The sequence below is a fragment of the Heterodontus francisci genome, chromosome 2, assembly GCF_036365525.1.
Source record: "Heterodontus francisci isolate sHetFra1 chromosome 2, sHetFra1.hap1, whole genome shotgun sequence".
Taxonomy (NCBI): domain Eukaryota; kingdom Metazoa; phylum Chordata; class Chondrichthyes; order Heterodontiformes; family Heterodontidae; genus Heterodontus; species Heterodontus francisci.
This window is the reverse complement of record NC_090372.1, coordinates 224,526,613-224,544,505: the sequence shown is the minus strand read 5'-3', so window position 1 is coordinate 224,544,505 and position 17,893 is coordinate 224,526,613. Positions and strand designations below refer to the sequence as shown.

Below are 17,893 nucleotides of genomic sequence, written 5' to 3'. Positions count from 1 at the left end.
AATCACTGTGAATAGGCACTTGGATTCATCACTGTGAGTTGGCACTTGGATTAATCACTGTGAATAGGCACTTGGATTCATCACTGTGAGTTGGCACTTGCATTAATCACTGGAGTTGGCACTTGCATTAATCACTGTGAATAGGCACTTGGATTAATCACTGGAGTTGGCACTTGCATTAATCACTGTGAATAGGCACTTGCATTAATCACTGGAGTTGGCACTTGCATTAATCACTGTGAGTTGGCACTTGCATTAATCACTGTGAATAGGCACTTGCATTAATCACTGGAGTTGGCACTTGCATTAATCACTGTGAATAGGCACTTGGATTAATCACTGGAGTTGGCACTTGCATTAATCACTGTGAATAGGCACTTGCATTAATCACTGGAGTTGGCACTTGCATTAATCACTGTGAATAGGCACTTGGATTAATCACTGGAGTTGGCACTTGCATTAATCACTGTGAATAGGCACTTGGATTAATCACTGGAGTTGGCACTTGCATTAATCACTGTGAATAGGCACTTGGATTAATCACTGGAGTTGGCACTTGCATTAATCACTGTGAATAGGCACTTGGATTAATCACTGGAGTTGGCACTTGCATTAATCACTGTGAATAGGCACTTGGATTAATCACTGGAGTTGGCACTTGCATTAATCACTGTGAGTTGGCACTTGCATTAATCACTGTGAATAGGCACTTGGATTAATCACTGGAGTTGGCACTTGCATTAATCACTGTGAATAGGCACTTGCATTAATCACTGTGAGTTGGCACTTGCATTAATCACTGTGAATAGGCACTTGCATTAATCACTGGAGTTGGCACTTGCATTAATCACTGTGAGTTGGCACTTGGATTCATCACTGTGAGTTGGCACTTGGATTCATCACTGTGAGTTGGCACTTGCATTAATCACTGGAGTTGGCACTTGCATTAATCACTGTGAATAGGCACTTGGATTAATCACTGTGAGTTGGCACTTGCATTAATCACTGTGAGTTGGCACTTAGATTAATCACTGTGAGCCGGCACTTGGATTCATCACTGTGAGTTGGCACTTGCATTAATCAGTGTGAGTTGGCACTTGCATTAATCACTGTGAATTGGCACTTAGATTAATCACTGTGAGTTGGCACTTGCATTAATCACTGTGAGTTGGCACTTAGTTTAATCACTGTGATTTGGCACTTGGATTAATCACTGTGAGTTGGCACTTGCATTAATCACTGTGAATTGGCACTTAGATTAATCACTGTGAGTTGGCACTTGCATTAATCACTGTGAGTTGGCACTTAGTTTAATCACTGTGATTTGGCACTTGGATTAATCACTGTGAGTTGGCACTTGGATTAATCACTGTGAATTGGCACTTAGATTAATCACTGTGAGTTGGCACTTGCATTAATCAGTGTGAGTTGGCACTTGCATTAATCACTGTGAATTGGCACTTAGATTAATCACTGTGAGTTGGCACTTGCATTAATCACTGTGAGTTGGCACTTAGTTTAATCACTGTGATTTGGCACTTGGATTAATCACTGTGAGTTGGCACTTGCATTAATCACTGTGAATAGGCACTTGGATTAATCACTGTGAGTTGGCACTTGCATTAATCACTGTGAGTTGGCACTTAGATTAATCACTGTGAGCCGGCACTTGGATTCATCACTGTGAGTTGGCACTTGCATTAATCAGTGTGAGTTGGCACTTGCATTAATCACTGTGAATTGGCACTTAGATTAATCACTGTGAGTTGGCACTTGCATTAATCACTGTGAGTTGGCACTTAGTTTAATCACTGTGATTTGGCACTTGGATTAATCACTGTGAGTTGGCACTTGGATTAATCACTGTGAATAGGCACTTGGATTCATCACTGTGAGTTGGCACTGAGATTAATCACTGTGAGTTGGCACTTGGATTAATCACTGTGAGTTGGCACTTGCATTAATCACTGTGAGTTGGCACTTGGATTCATCACTGTGAGTTGGCACTTGGATTCATCACTGTGAGTTGGCACTTGGATTAATCACTGTGAGTTGGCACTTGGATTCATCACTGTGAGTTGGCACTTGCATTAATCACTGGAGTTGGCACTTGCATTAATCACTGGAGTTGGCACTTGCATTAATCACTGTGAATAGGCACTTGGATTAATCACTGTGTGTTGGCACTTGCATTAATCACTGTGAGTTGGCACTTAGATTAATCACTGTGAGCCGGCACTTGGATTCATCACTGTGAGTTGGCACTTGCATTAATCAGTGTGAGTTGGCACTTGCATTAATCACTGTGAATTGGCACTTAGATTAATCACTGTGAGTTGGCACTTGCATTAATCACTGTGAGTTGGCACTTAGTTTAATCACTGTGATTTGGCACTTGGATTAATCACTGTGAGTTGGCACTTGGATTAATCACTGTGAATAGGCACTTGGATTCATCACTGTGAGTTGGCACTGAGATTAATCACTGTGAGTTGGCACTTGGATTAATCACTGTGAGTTGGCACTTGTATTAATCACTGTGAGTTGGCACTTGGATTAATCACTGTGAATAGGCACTTGGATTCATCACTGTGAGTTGGCACTTGCATTAATCACTGTGAGTTGGCACTTGCATTAATCACTGTGAGTTGGCACTTAGATTAATCACTGTGAACAGGCACTTGGATTAATCACTGTGAGTTGGCACTTAGATTAATCACTGTGAGTTGGCACTTGCATTAATCACTGTGAATTGGCACTTAGATTAATCACTGTGAGTTGGCACTTGCATTAATCACTGTGAGTTGGCACTTAGATTAATCACTGTGAGTTGGCACTTGCATTAATCACTGTGAGTTGGCACTTAGATTAATCACTGTGATTTGGCACTTGGATTAATCACTGTGAGTTGGCACTTGGATTAATCACTGTGATTAGGCACTTGGATTCATCACTGTGAGTTGGCACTGAGATTAATCACTGTGAGTTGGCACTTGTATTAATCACTGTGAGTTGGTACTTGGATTCATCACTTTGAATAGGCACTTGGATACATCACTGTGAGTTGGCACTTGCATGAATCACTGTGAGTTGGCACTTAGATTAATCACTGTGAGTTGGCACTTGTATTAATCACTGTGAGTTGGTACTTGGATTAATCACTTTGAATAGGCACTTGGATACATCACTGTGAGTTGGCACTTAGATTAATCACTGTGAGTTGGCACTTAGATTAATCACTGTGAGTTGGCACTTGGATTAATCACTGTGAATAGGCACTTGGATTAATCACTGTGAATAGGCACTTGGATTAATCACTGTGAGTTGGCACTTAGATTAATCACTGTGAGTTGGCACTTAGATTAATCACTGTGAGTTGGCACTTGGATTAATCACTGTGAATAGGCACTTGGATTAATCACTGTGAGTTGGCACTTGGATTAATCACTGGAGTTGGCACTTGGATTAATCACTGTGAATAGGCACTTGGATTAATCACTGTGAGTTGGCACTGAGATTAATCACTGTGAATAGGCACTTGGATTAATCACTGGAGTTGGCACTTGGATTAATCACTGGAGTTGGCACTTGGATTAATCACTGTGAATAGGCACTTGGATTAATCACTGTGAATAGGCACTTGGATTAATCACTGTGAGTTGGCACTTAGATTAATCACTGTGAATAGGCACTTGGATTAATCACTGTGAGTTGGCACTGAGATTAATCACTGTGAATAGGCACTTGGATTAATCACTGGAGTTAGCACTTGGATTAATCACTGGAGTTAGCACTTAGATTAATCACTGTGAATCAGCACTTGGATTCATCACTGTGAGTTGGCACTTGCATTAATCACTGTGAGTTGGCACTTGGATTAATCACTGTGAATAGGCTCTTGGATTCATCACTGTGAATAGGCACTCAGATTAATCACTGTGAATAGGCACTTGGATTCATCACTGTGAGTTGGCACTTGGATTATTCACTGTGAATAGGCACTTGGATTAATCACTGTGAATAGGCACTTGGAGTAATCACTTTGAGTTGGCACTTGGATTAATCACTTTGAGTTGGCACTTGGATTAATCACTGTGAGTTGGCATTTGGATTATTCACTGTGAATAGGCACTTGGATTAATCACTTTGAGTTGGCACTTGGATTAATCACTGTGAGTTGGCACTTGGATTAATCACTGTGAGTTGGCACTTGGATTATTCACTGTGAATAGGCACTTGGATTAATCACTGTGAGTAGGCACTTGGATTAATCACTGTGAATAGGCACTTGGATTAATCACTGTGAATAGGCACTTGGATTAATCACTTTGAGTTGGCACTTGGATTAATCACTGTGAGTTGGCACTTGGATTATTCACTGTGAATAGGCACTTGGAGTAATCACTGTGAGTAGGCACTTGGATTAATCACTGTGAATAGGCACTTGGATTAATCACTGTGAATAGGCACTTGGATTAATCACTGTGAGTTGGCACTTGGATTAATCACTGTGAGTTGGCACTTGGATTAATCACTGTGAATAGGCACTTGCATTAATCACTGTGAGTTGGCACTTGGATTAATCACTGTGAGTTGGCACTTGGATTAATCACTGTGAGTAGGCACTTGGATTCATCACTGTGAATAGGCACTTGGATTAATCACTGTGAGTTGGCACTTGGATTAATCACTGTGAATAGGCACTTGGATTAATCACTGTGAGTAGGCACTTGGATTAATCACTGTGAATAGGCACTTGGATTAATCACTGTGAGTTGGCACTTGGATTAATCACTGTGAATAGGCACTTGGATTAATCACTGTGAGTAGGCACTTGGATTAATCACTGTGAACAGGCACTTGGATTAATCACTTTGAGTTGGCACTTGGATTAATCACTGTGAGTTGGCACTTGGATTATTCACTGTGAATAGGCACTTGGAGTAATCACTGTGAGTAGGCACTTGGATTAATCACTGTGAATAGGCACTTGGATTAATCACTGTGAATAGGCACTTGGATTAATCACTGTGAATAGGCACTTGGATTAATCACTGTGAACAGGCACTTGGATTAATCACTGTGAGTTGGCACTTAGATTAATCACTGTGAGTTGGCACTTGCATTAATCACTGTGAATTGGCACTTAGATTAATCACTGTGAGTTGGCACTTGCATTAATCACTGTGAGTTGGCACTTAGATTAATCACTGTGAGTTGGCACTTGCATTAATCACTGTGAGTTGGCACTTAGATTAATCACTGTGATTTGGCACTTGGATTAATCACTGTGAGTTGGCACTTGGATTAATCACTGTGATTAGGCACTTGGATTCATCACTGTGAGTTGGCACTGAGATTAATCACTGTGAGTTGGCACTTGTATTAATCACTGTGAGTTGGTACTTGGATTCATCACTTTGAATAGGCACTTGGATACATCACTGTGAGTTGGCACTTGCATGAATCACTGTGAGTTGGCACTTAGATTAATCACTGTGAGTTGGCACTTAGATTAATCACTGTGAGTTGGCACTTGTATTAATCACTGTGAGTTGGTACTTGGATTAATCACTTTGAATAGGCACTTGGATACATCACTGTGAGTTGGCACTTAGATTAATCACTGTGAGTTGGCACTTAGATTAATCACTGTGAGTTGGCACTTGGATTAATCACTGTGAATAGGCACTTGGATTAATCACTGTGAATAGGCACTTGGATTAATCACTGTGAGTTGGCACTTAGATTAATCACTGTGAGTTGGCACTTAGATTAATCACTGTGAGTTGGCACTTGGATTAATCACTGTGAATAGGCACTTGGATTAATCACTGTGAGTTGGCACTTGGATTAATCACTGGAGTTGGCACTTGGATTAATCACTGTGAATAGGCACTTGGATTAATCACTGTGAGTTGGCACTGAGATTAATCACTGTGAATAGGCACTTGGATTAATCACTGGAGTTGGCACTTGGATTAATCACTGGAGTTGGCACTTGGATTAATCACTGTGAATAGGCACTTGGATTAATCACTGTGAATAGGCACTTGGATTAATCACTGTGAGTTGGCACTTAGATTAATCACTGTGAATAGGCACTTGGATTAATCACTGTGAGTTGGCACTGAGATTAATCACTGTGAATAGGCACTTGGATTAATCACTGGAGTTAGCACTTGGATTAATCACTGGAGTTAGCACTTAGATTAATCACTGTGAATCAGCACTTGGATTCATCACTGTGAGTTGGCACTTGCATTAATCACTGTGAGTTGGCACTTGGATTAATCACTGTGAATAGGCTCTTGGATTCATCACTGTGAATAGGCACTCAGATTAATCACTGTGAATAGGCACTTGGATTCATCACTGTGAGTTGGCACTTGGATTATTCACTGTGAATAGGCACTTGGATTAATCACTGTGAATAGGCACTTGGAGTAATCACTTTGAGTTGGCACTTGGATTAATCACTTTGAGTTGGCACTTGGATTAATCACTGTGAGTTGGCATTTGGATTATTCACTGTGAATAGGCACTTGGATTAATCACTTTGAGTTGGCACTTGGATTAATCACTGTGAGTTGGCACTTGGATTAATCACTGTGAGTTGGCACTTGGATTATTCACTGTGAATAGGCACTTGGATTAATCACTGTGAGTAGGCACTTGGATTAATCACTGTGAATAGGCACTTGGATTAATCACTGTGAATAGGCACTTGGATTAATCACTTTGAGTTGGCACTTGGATTAATCACTGTGAGTTGGCACTTGGATTATTCACTGTGAATAGGCACTTGGAGTAATCACTGTGAGTAGGCACTTGGATTAATCACTGTGAATAGGCACTTGGATTAATCACTGTGAATAGGCACTTGGATTAATCACTGTGAGTTGGCACTTGGATTAATCACTGTGAGTTGGCACTTGGATTAATCACTGTGAATAGGCACTTGCATTAATCACTGTGAGTTGGCACTTGGATTAATCACTGTGAGTTGCCACTTGGATTAATCACTGTGAGTAGGCACTTGGATTCATCACTGTGAATAGGCACTTGGATTAATCACTGTGAGTTGGCACTTGGATTAATCACTGTGAATCGGCACTTGGATTAATCACTGTGAGTAGGCACTTGGATTAATCACTGTGAATAGGCACTTGGATTAACCACTGTGAATAGGCACTTGGATTAATCACTGTGAGTTGGCACTTGGATTAATCACTGTGAGTTGGCACTTGGATTAATCACTGTGAATAGGCACTTGGATTAATCACTGTGAATAGGCACTTGGATTATTCACTGTGAGTTGGCACTTGGATTAATCACTGTGAGTTGGCACTTGGATTAATCACTGTGAGTTGGCACTTAGATTAATCACTGTGAGTTGGCACTTGCATTAATCACTGTGAGTTGGCACTTAGTTTAATCACTGTGATTTGGCACTTGGATTAATCACTGTGAGTTGGCACTTGGATTAATCACTGTGAATAGGCACTTGGATTCATCACTGTGAGTTGGCACTGAGATTAATCACTGTGAATAGGCACTTGGATTAATCACTGTGAGTTGGCACTTGTATTAATCACTGTGAGTTGGCACTTGGATTAATCACTGTGAATAGGCACTTGGATTCATCACTGTGAGTTGGCACTTGCATTAATCACTGTGAGTTGGCACTTGCATTAATCACTGTGAGTTGGCACTTGCATTAATCACTGTGAGTTGGCACTTAGATTAATCACTGTGAACAGGCACTTGGATTAATCACTGTGAGTTGGCACTTAGATTAATCACTGTGAATCGGCACTTGGATTAATCACTGTGAATAGGCACTTGGATACATCACTGTGAGTTGGCACTTGCATTAATCACTGTGAGTTGGCACTTGCATTAATCACTGTGAGTTGGCACTTGGATTCATCACTGTGAGTTGGCACTTGCATTAATCACTGGAGTTGGCACTTGCATTAATCACTGTGAATAGGCACTTGGATTAATCACTGTGAGTTGGCACTTGCATTAATCACTGTGAGTTGGCACTTGCATTAATCACTGTGAGTTGGCACTTAGATTAATCACTGTGAGCCGGCACTTGGATTCATCACTGTGAGTTGGCACTTGCATTAATCACTGTGAGTTGGCACTTGCATTAATCACTGTGAATTGGCACTTAGATTAATCACTGTGAGTTGGCACTTGCATGAATCACTGTGAGTTGGCACTTAGATTAATCACTGTGAGTTGGCACTTGGATTAATCACTGTGAGTTGGCACTTGGATTAATCACTGGAGTTCGCACTTGCATTAATCACTGTGAATAGGCACTTGGATTAATCACTGTGAGTTGGCACTGAGATTAATCACTGTGAGTTGGCACTTGGATTAATCACTGGAGTTCGCACTTGCATTAATCACTGTGAATAGGCACTTGGATTAATCACTGTGAGTTGGCACTTGGATTAATCACTGTGAGTTGGCACTTGGATTCATCACTGGAGTTCGCACTTGCATTAATCACTGTGAATAGGCACTTGGATTAATCACTGTGAGTTGGCACTTGGATTAATCACTGTGAGTTGGCACTTGGATTAATCACTGGAGTTCGCACTTGCATTAATCACTGTGAATAGGCACTTGGATTAATCACTGGAGTTGGCACTTGCATTAATCACTGTGAATTGGCACTTGCATTAATCACTGTGAGTTGGCACTTGGATTCATCACTGTGAGTAGGCACTTGGATTCATCACTGTGAATAGGCACTTGGATTAATCACTGTGAGTTGGCACTTGGATTAATCACTGTGAATCGGCACTTGGATTAATCACTGTGAGTAGGCACTTGGATTAATCACTGTGAATAGGCACTTGGATTAACCACTGTGAATAGGCACTTGGATTAATCACTGTGAGTTGGCACTTGGATTAATCACTGTGAGTTGGCACTTGGATTAATCACTGTGAATAGGCACTTGGATTAATCACTGTGAATAGGCACTTGGATTATTCACTGTGAGTTGGCACTTGGATTAATCACTGTGAGTTGGCACTTGGATTAATCACTGTGAGTTGGCACTTAGATTAATCACTGTGAGTTGGCACTTGCATTAATCACTGTGAGTTGGCACTTAGTTTAATCACTGTGATTTGGCACTTGGATTAATCACTGTGAGTTGGCACTTGGATTAATCACTGTGAATAGGCACTTGGATTCATCACTGTGAGTTGGCACTGAGATTAATCACTGTGAATAGGCACTTGGATTAATCACTGTGAGTTGGCACTTGTATTAATCACTGTGAGTTGGCACTTGGATTAATCACTGTGAATAGGCACTTGGATTCATCACTGTGAGTTGGCACTTGCATTAATCACTGTGAGTTGGCACTTGCATTAATCACTGTGAGTTGGCACTTGCATTAATCACTGTGAGTTGGCACTTAGATTAATCACTGTGAACAGGCACTTGGATTAATCACTGTGAGTTGGCACTTAGATTAATCACTGTGAATCGGCACTTGGATTAATCACTGTGAATAGGCACTTGGATACATCACTGTGAGTTGGCACTTGCATTAATCACTGTGAGTTGGCACTTGCATTAATCACTGTGAGTTGGCACTTGGATTCATCACTGTGAGTTGGCACTTGCATTAATCACTGGAGTTGGCACTTGCATTAATCACTGTGAATAGGCACTTGGATTAATCACTGTGAGTTGGCACTTGCATTAATCACTGTGAGTTGGCACTTGCATTAATCACTGTGAGTTGGCACTTAGATTAATCACTGTGAGCCGGCACTTGGATTCATCACTGTGAGTTGGCACTTGCATTAATCACTGTGAGTTGGCACTTGCATTAATCACTGTGAATTGGCACTTAGATTAATCACTGTGAGTTGGCACTTGCATGAATCACTGTGAGTTGGCACTTAGATTAATCACTGTGAGTTGGCACTTGGATTAATCACTGTGAGTTGGCACTTGGATTAATCACTGGAGTTCGCACTTGCATTAATCACTGTGAATAGGCACTTGGATTAATCACTGTGAGTTGGCACTGAGATTAATCACTGTGAGTTGGCACTTGGATTAATCACTGGAGTTCGCACTTGCATTAATCACTGTGAATAGGCACTTGGATTAATCACTGTGAGTTGGCACTTGGATTAATCACTGTGAGTTGGCACTTGGATTAATCACTGGAGTTCGCACTTGCATTAATCACTGTGAATAGGCACTTGGATTAATCACTGTGAGTTGGCACTTGGATTAATCACTGTGAGTTGGCACTTGGATTAATCACTGGAGTTCGCACTTGCATTAATCACTGTGAATAGGCACTTGGATTAATCACTGGAGTTGGCACTTGCATTAATCACTGTGAATTGGCACTTGCATTAATCACTGTGAGTTGGCACTTGGATTCATCACTGTGAGTTAGCACTTGCATGAATCACTGTGAGTTGGCTCTTAGATTAATCACTGTGAATAGGCACTTGGATTAATCACTGGAGTTGGCACTTGCATTAATCACTGTGAATTGGCACTTGCATTAATCACTGTGAGTTGGCACTTGGATTCATCACTGTGAGTTAGCACTTGCATGAATCACTGTGAGTTGGCTCTTAGATTAATCACTGTGAATAGGCACTTGGATTAATCACTGTGAGTTGGCACTTGGATTAATCACTGTGAGTTGGCACTTGGATTATTCACTGTGAATAGGCACTTGGATTAATCACTGTGAGTTGGTACTTGGATTAATCACTGTGAGTAGGCACTTGGATTAATCACTGTGAATAGGCACTTGGATTATTCACTGTGAATAGGCACTTGGATTAATCACTGTGAGTTGGCACTTGGATTAATCACTGTGAATAGGCACTTGCATTAATCACTGTGAGTTGGCACTTGGATTAATCACTGTGAGTTGGCACTTGGATTAATCACTGTGAGTAGGCACTTGGATTATTCACTGTGAGTAGGCACTTGGATTATTCACTGTGAATAGGCACTTGGATTAATCACTGTGAGTTGGCACTTGGATTAATCACTGTGAATAGGCACTTGGATCAATCACTGTGAGTTGGCACTTGTATTAATCACTGTGAGTAGGCACTTGGATTAATCACTGTGAATAGGCACTTGGATTAATCACTGTGAATAGGCACTTGGATCAATCACTGTGAGTTGGCACTTGCATTAATCACTGTGAGTTGGCACTTGGATTAATCACTGTGAGTTGGCACTTGGATTAATCACTGTGAGTAGGCACTTGGATTATTCACTGTGAGTAGGCACTTGGATTATTCACTGTGAATAGGCACTTGGATTAATCACTGTGAGTTGGCACTTGGATTAATCACTGTGAATAGGCACTTGGATCAATCACTGTGAGTTGGCACTTGTATTAATCACTGTGAGTAGGCACTTGGATTAATCACTGTGAATAGGCACTTGGATTCATCACTGTGAGTTAGCACTTGCATGAATCACTGTGAGTTGGCTCTTAGATTAATCACTGTGAATAGGCACTTGGATTAATCACTGTGAGTTGGCACTTGCATTAATCACTGTGAATTGGCACTTGCATTAATCACTGTGAGTTGGCACTTGGATTCATCACTGTGAGTTAGCACTTGCATGAATCACTGTGAGTTGGCACTTAGATTAATCACTGTGAATAGGCACTTGGATTAATCACTGTGAATAGGCACTTGGATACATCACTGTGAGTTGGCACTTGCATGAATCACTGTGAGTTGGCACTTAGATTAATCACTGTGAGTTGGCACTTGGATTAATCACTGTGAGTTGGCTCTTGGATTAATCACTGGAGTTAGCACTTGGATTAATCACTGTGAATAGGCACTTGGATTCATCACTGTGAGTTGGCACTTGCATTAATCACTGTGAATAGGCACTTGGATTAATCACTGTGAGTTGGCACTGAGATTAATCACTGTGAATAGGCACTTGGATTAATCACTGGAGTTGGCACTTGCATTAATCACTGTGAATTGGCACTTGCATTAATCACTGGAGTTGGCACTTGCATTAATCACTGTGAATTGGCACTTGCATTAATCACTGTGAGTTGGCACTTGGATTCATCACTGGAGTTGGCACTTGGATTAATCACTGTGAATTGGCACTTGCATTAATCACTGTGAGTTGGCACTTGGATTCATCACTGGAGTTGGCACTTGGATTAATCACTGTGAATTGGCACTTGCATTAATCACTGGAGTTGGCACTTGCATTAATCACTGTGAATTGGCACTTGCATTAATCACTGTGAATTGGCACTTGCATTAATCACTGTGAGTTGGCACTTGGATTCATCACTGGAGTTGGCACTTGGATTAATCACTGTGAATTGGCACTTGCATTAATCACTGTGAATTGGCACTTGGATTCATCACTGGAGTTGGCACTTGGATTAATCACTGTGAATTGGCACTTGCATTAATCACTGTGAATTGGCACTTGCATTAATCACTGTGAATTGGCACTTGCATTAATCACTGTGAATTGGCACTTGGATTCATCACTGGAGTTGGCACTTGGATTAATCACTGTGAATTGGCACTTGCATTAATCACTGTGAATTGGCACTTGCATTAATCACTGTGAGTTGGCACTTGGATTCATCACTGGAGTTGGCACTTGGATTAATCACTGTGAATTGGCACTTGCATTAATCACTGTGAATTGGCACTTGCATTAATCACTGTGAATTGGCACTTGCATTAATCACTGTGAGTTGGCACTTGGATTCATCACTGGAGTTGGCACTTGGATTCATCACTGTGAATTGGCACTTGCATTAATCACTGTGAGTTGGCACTTGCATGAATCACTGTGAGTTGGCACTTGCATGAATCACTGTGAGTTGGCACTTAGATTAATCACTGTGAGTTGGCACTTAGATTAATCACTGTGAGTTGGCACTTGGATTAATCACTGTGAATCGGCACTTGGATTAATCACTGTGAATAGGCACTTGGATACATCACTGTGAGTTGGCACTTGCATGAATCACTGTGAGTTGGCACTTAGATTAATCACTGTGAGTTGGCACTTGGATTAATCACTGTGAGTTGGCTCTTGGATTAATCACTGGAGTTAGCACTTGGATTAATCACTGTGAATAGGCACTTGGATTCATCACTGTGAGTTGGCACTTGCATTAATCACTGTGAATAGGCACTTGGATTAATCACTGTGAGTTGGCACTGAGATTAATCACTGTGAATAGGCACTTGGATTAATCACTGGAGTTGGCACTTGCATTAATCACTGTGAATAGGCACTTGCATTAATCACTGTGAGTTGGCACTTGCATTAATCACTGGAGTTGGCACTTGCATTAATCACTGTGAATTGGCACTTGCATTAATCACTGTGAGTTAGCACTTGCATGAATCACTGTGAGTTGGCACTTAGATTAATCACTGTGAATAGGCACTGGATTAACCACTGTGAATAGGCACTTGGATTAATCACTGGAGTTGGCACTTGCATTAATCACTGTGAATAGGCACTTGCATTAATCACTGTGAGTTGGCACTTGGATTCATCACTGTGAGTTGGCACTTAGATTAATCACTGTGAGTTGGCACTTAGATTAATCACTGTGAATAGGCACTTGGATTAATCACTGTGAATAGGCACTTGGATTCATCACTGTGAATAGGCACTTAGATTAATCACTGTGAGTTGGCACTGAGATTAATCACTGTGAATAGGCACTTGGATTAATCACTGTGAGTTGGCACTGAGATTAATCACTGTGAATAGGCACTTGGATTAATCACTGGAGTTGGCACTTGCATTAATCACTGTGAATAGGCACTGAGATTAATCACTGTGAGTTGGCACTGAGATTAATCACTGTGAGTTGGCACTGAGATTAATCACTGTGAATAGGCACTTGGATTCATCACTGTGAGTTAGCACTTGCATGAATCACTGTGAGTTGGCACTTAGATTAATCACTGTGAATAGGCACTTGGATTCATCACTGTGAGTTGGCACTTGCATTAATCACTGAGTTGGCACTTAGATTAATCACTGTGAATCGGCACTTGGATTCATCACTGTGAGTTGGCACTTGCATTAATCACTGTGAGTTGGCACTTAGATTAATCACTGTGAATAGGCACTTGGATTAATCCCTGGAGTTGGCACTTGGATTAATCACTGTGAGTTGGCACTTAGATTAATCACTGGAGTTGGCACTTGGATTCATCACTGTGAGTTGGCACTTGCATTAATCACTGTGAGTTGGCACTTAGATTATTCACTGTGAATAGGCACTTGGATTAATCACTGTGAGTTGGCACTTGCATTAATCACTGTGATTTAGCACTTGCATGAATCACTGTGAGTTGGCACTTAGATTAATCACTGTGAATAGGCACTTGGATTAACCACTGTGAATAGGCACTTGGATTCATCACTGTGAGTTGGCACTGAGATTAATCACTGTGAATAGGCACTTGGATTAATCACTGTGAGTTGGCACTTGGATTCATCACTGTGAGTTGGCACTTAGATTATTCACTGTGAATAGGCACTTGCATTAATCACTGTGAGTTGGCACTTGGATTAATCACTGTGAGCCGGCACTTGGATTAATCACTGTGAGCCGGCACTTGGATTAATCACTGTGAGCCGGCACTTGGATTAATCACTGTCAGTTGGCACTTGCATTAATCACTGTGAGTTGGCACTTGGATTAATCACTGTGAGTTGGCACTTGGATTAATCACTGTGAATAGGCACTTGGATTCATCACTGTGAGTTGGCACTTGCATTAATCACTGTGAGTTGGCACTTGCATTAATCACTGTGAGTTGGCACTGAGATTAATCACTGTGAATAGGCACTTGGATTAATCACTGTGAGTTGGCACTTGGATTAATCACTGTGAGTTGGCACTTGGATTAATCACTGTGAGTTGGCACTTGGATTAATCACTGTGAGTTGGCACTTGGATTAATCACTGTGAATAGGCACTTGGATTCATCACTGTGAGTTGGCACTTGCATTAATCACTGTGAGTTGGCACTTGCATTAATCACTGTGAGTTGGCACTTAGATTAATCACTGTGAGTTGGCACTTGCATTAATCACTGTGAGTTGGCACTTGGATTAATCACTGTGAGTTGGCACTTGGATTAATCACTGTGATGTGGCACTTGGATTAATCTCTGGAGTTAGCACTTGGATTAATCACTGGAGTTAGCACTTGGATTAATCACTGTGAGTTAGCACTTGGATTAATCACTGTGATGTGGCACTTGGATTAATCTGTGGAGTTAGCACTTGGATTAATCACTGTGAGTTAGCACTTGGATTAATCACTGTGAGTTGGCACTTGGATTAATCACTGTGATGTGGCACTTGGATTAATCTCTGGAGTTAGCACTTTTATTAATCACTGGAGTTAGCACTTGGATTAATCACTGTGAGTTAGCACTTGGATTAATCACTGTGAGTTAGCACTTGGATTAATCACTGTGAGTTAGCACTTGGATTAATCACTGTGAGTTAGCACTTGGATTAATCACTGTGAGTTGGCACTTGGATTCATCACTGTGAGTTGGCACTTGGATTCATCACTGTGAGTTGGCGCTGGGATTAATCACTGTGAGTTGGCTCTGGGATTACCATCATTTACTTTTCTACAGAACCCATTGTCTGTAATCCAAGCTGTAAAAATGGAGGCACGTGTGTCGGATACAATAAATGCAGATGTCGCAATCAGTTCACGGGAAGAACCTGCGAGACAGGTGAGAGATCACATACAGCCTCACCTACCTTATGTACCCCAAATCCCAAAATATCCCCAACAGCATCCTCATACACCCCCACCCCTAATATACCACCCCAAATCCCCATACACTCCTCAATCCCCTACCCCCCCCATACACCTCCAACCCCTAAAAACCCCACAATTGTGAAATACTCCCCACCCCACATCCCCATTTACCCACAACACCTACTCCCTTTATCCATATACCTCCAACTCCCATATACCTCTAAACTCTCCTACACCCCACCCTCCTCCATATGCCCCCAACTCCCATACATCCCCTCTCCCATATCCCTCTACCTATACCCCCATTCACCCCACTCCACACCCCATGCAACCTCCAATCCCCTCACCACACTTCCATAAAACCCACCCTCCTATACCGCCTCACTCCAACCCCACATCCTGATCCGTGGAGACCCCATTGCACCCGCTGAGGGCAGACAGAGGGATAGTACGGAGGAAGAGGCCATTCAGCCCCTTCAGCTGCTCCAGCATTTCATTAGATCCTGGTTCAACTCCATCCCCCACCTTTGCTCCTTATCCTTTAATGGCAGTGGCGTATTGGTATTGTCACTAGTCTAGTAGTCCCAAGGCCCAGGCTAATGCTCTGGGGACATGGGTTCGAATCCCATCACGACAGGTGGTGAAATTTGAATTCAATTAATAAATCTGGAATTAAAAGCTAGTTTAATGATGGCCATGAAACCATTCTCAATTGTTGTAAAAACCCATCCTATTCACTAATGTCCTTCAGGGAAGGAAATCTGCTGTCCTTACCTGGTCTGGCCTCCATGTGACTCCAGACCCACAGCAATGTGGTTAACTCTTACATGCCCTCGAAATGACCGAGCAAGACACTCAGTTCAAGGGCAATTAGGAATGGGCAACAAATGCTGGCCTTGCCAGTGACACCCACATCCCTGACAAAACAATACTCTTCGCAATAAAAAAGATCCATCAATCTCTGTTTGAAGTTTTTCCTTTGATCTGCTGCCCAACAGCTTTCTGGAGAGAGTTCCCGATTTCCACTCCCCCTTGTGTGAAGAATTGCTTCCTGACATCAGCCCTGAGTGGAAATACTCAGCAGCTCCGGCAGCATCAGTGGAGAGAGAAACAGAGTTAACGTTTCAGCTCAATGACCTTTCATCAGGAATCGCGGGTCACTGATCTGAAACGTTAACTCTGCTTCTCTCTCCACAGATGCTGCCAGACCTGCTGAGTATTTCCAGCATTTCCTGTTTTTATTTCAGATTTCCAGCTTCGCAGTATTTTTCTCCGATCACCCCGAATGGCCTGGATCTAATTTAAAAGTTATTGCCCCTTGTTCTGGACTATCCCCACCAGAGGAAATAGTTTCTCTCTATCATCCCTATCGAATACATCAATGATCTTAAACCCCACAATTAGATCTTCCCTTAATCTACTATACTCAGGAATACAAGACTAGATGCTGCAACCAGTTCTAGTAATTTAACCCTTTCAGCCCTGGCATCACTCTGGTCAATCTGTGCTGCTGCCTCTCCAAGGCCAGTATATCCTTCCTGAGATGCGTGGCCCAGAACCGAACACAGTTACTCCGGATGGAGTCTGACCGGAACCGAACACAGTTACTCCGGATGGAGTCTGACCGGAACCGAACACAGTTACTCCGGATGGAGTCTGACCGGAACTGAACACAGTTACTCCGGATGGGGTCTGACCGGAACTGAACACAGTTACTCCGGATGGGGTCTGACCGGAACTGAACACAGTTACTCCGGATGGGGTCTGACCGGAACCGAACACAGTTAGTCCGGATGGAGTCTGACCGGAACAGAACACAGTTACTCCGGATGGGGTCTGACCGGAACTGAACACAGTTACTCTGGATGGAGTCTGACCGGAACTGAACACAGTCACTCCAGATGGAGTCTGACCGGAACTGAACACAGTTACTCCGGATGGAGTCTGACCGGAACTGAACACAGTTACTCCGGATGGAGTCTGACCGGAACCGAACACAGTTACTCCGGATGGAGACTGACCGGAACCGAACACAGTTACTCCGGATGG

The 17,893-nt window shown here is 42.1% G+C and overlaps 1 protein-coding gene across 2 annotated transcripts in view; it reads left to right on the top strand.

Moving 5' to 3' along the window:
• si:ch211-221n20.8 (uncharacterized protein LOC100034409 homolog) overlaps positions 1-17,893 on the top strand; it is a 234,870-nt gene that overhangs the window by 194,419 nt on the left and 22,558 nt on the right. For both annotated transcript variants that reach the window (XM_068016442.1, XM_068016433.1), the window contains one exon: positions 15,714-15,815. In XM_068016442.1, the coding sequence (XP_067872543.1) occupies positions 15,714-15,815 (102 nt within the window). The remainder of the gene's footprint in view (positions 1-15,713; positions 15,816-17,893) is intronic.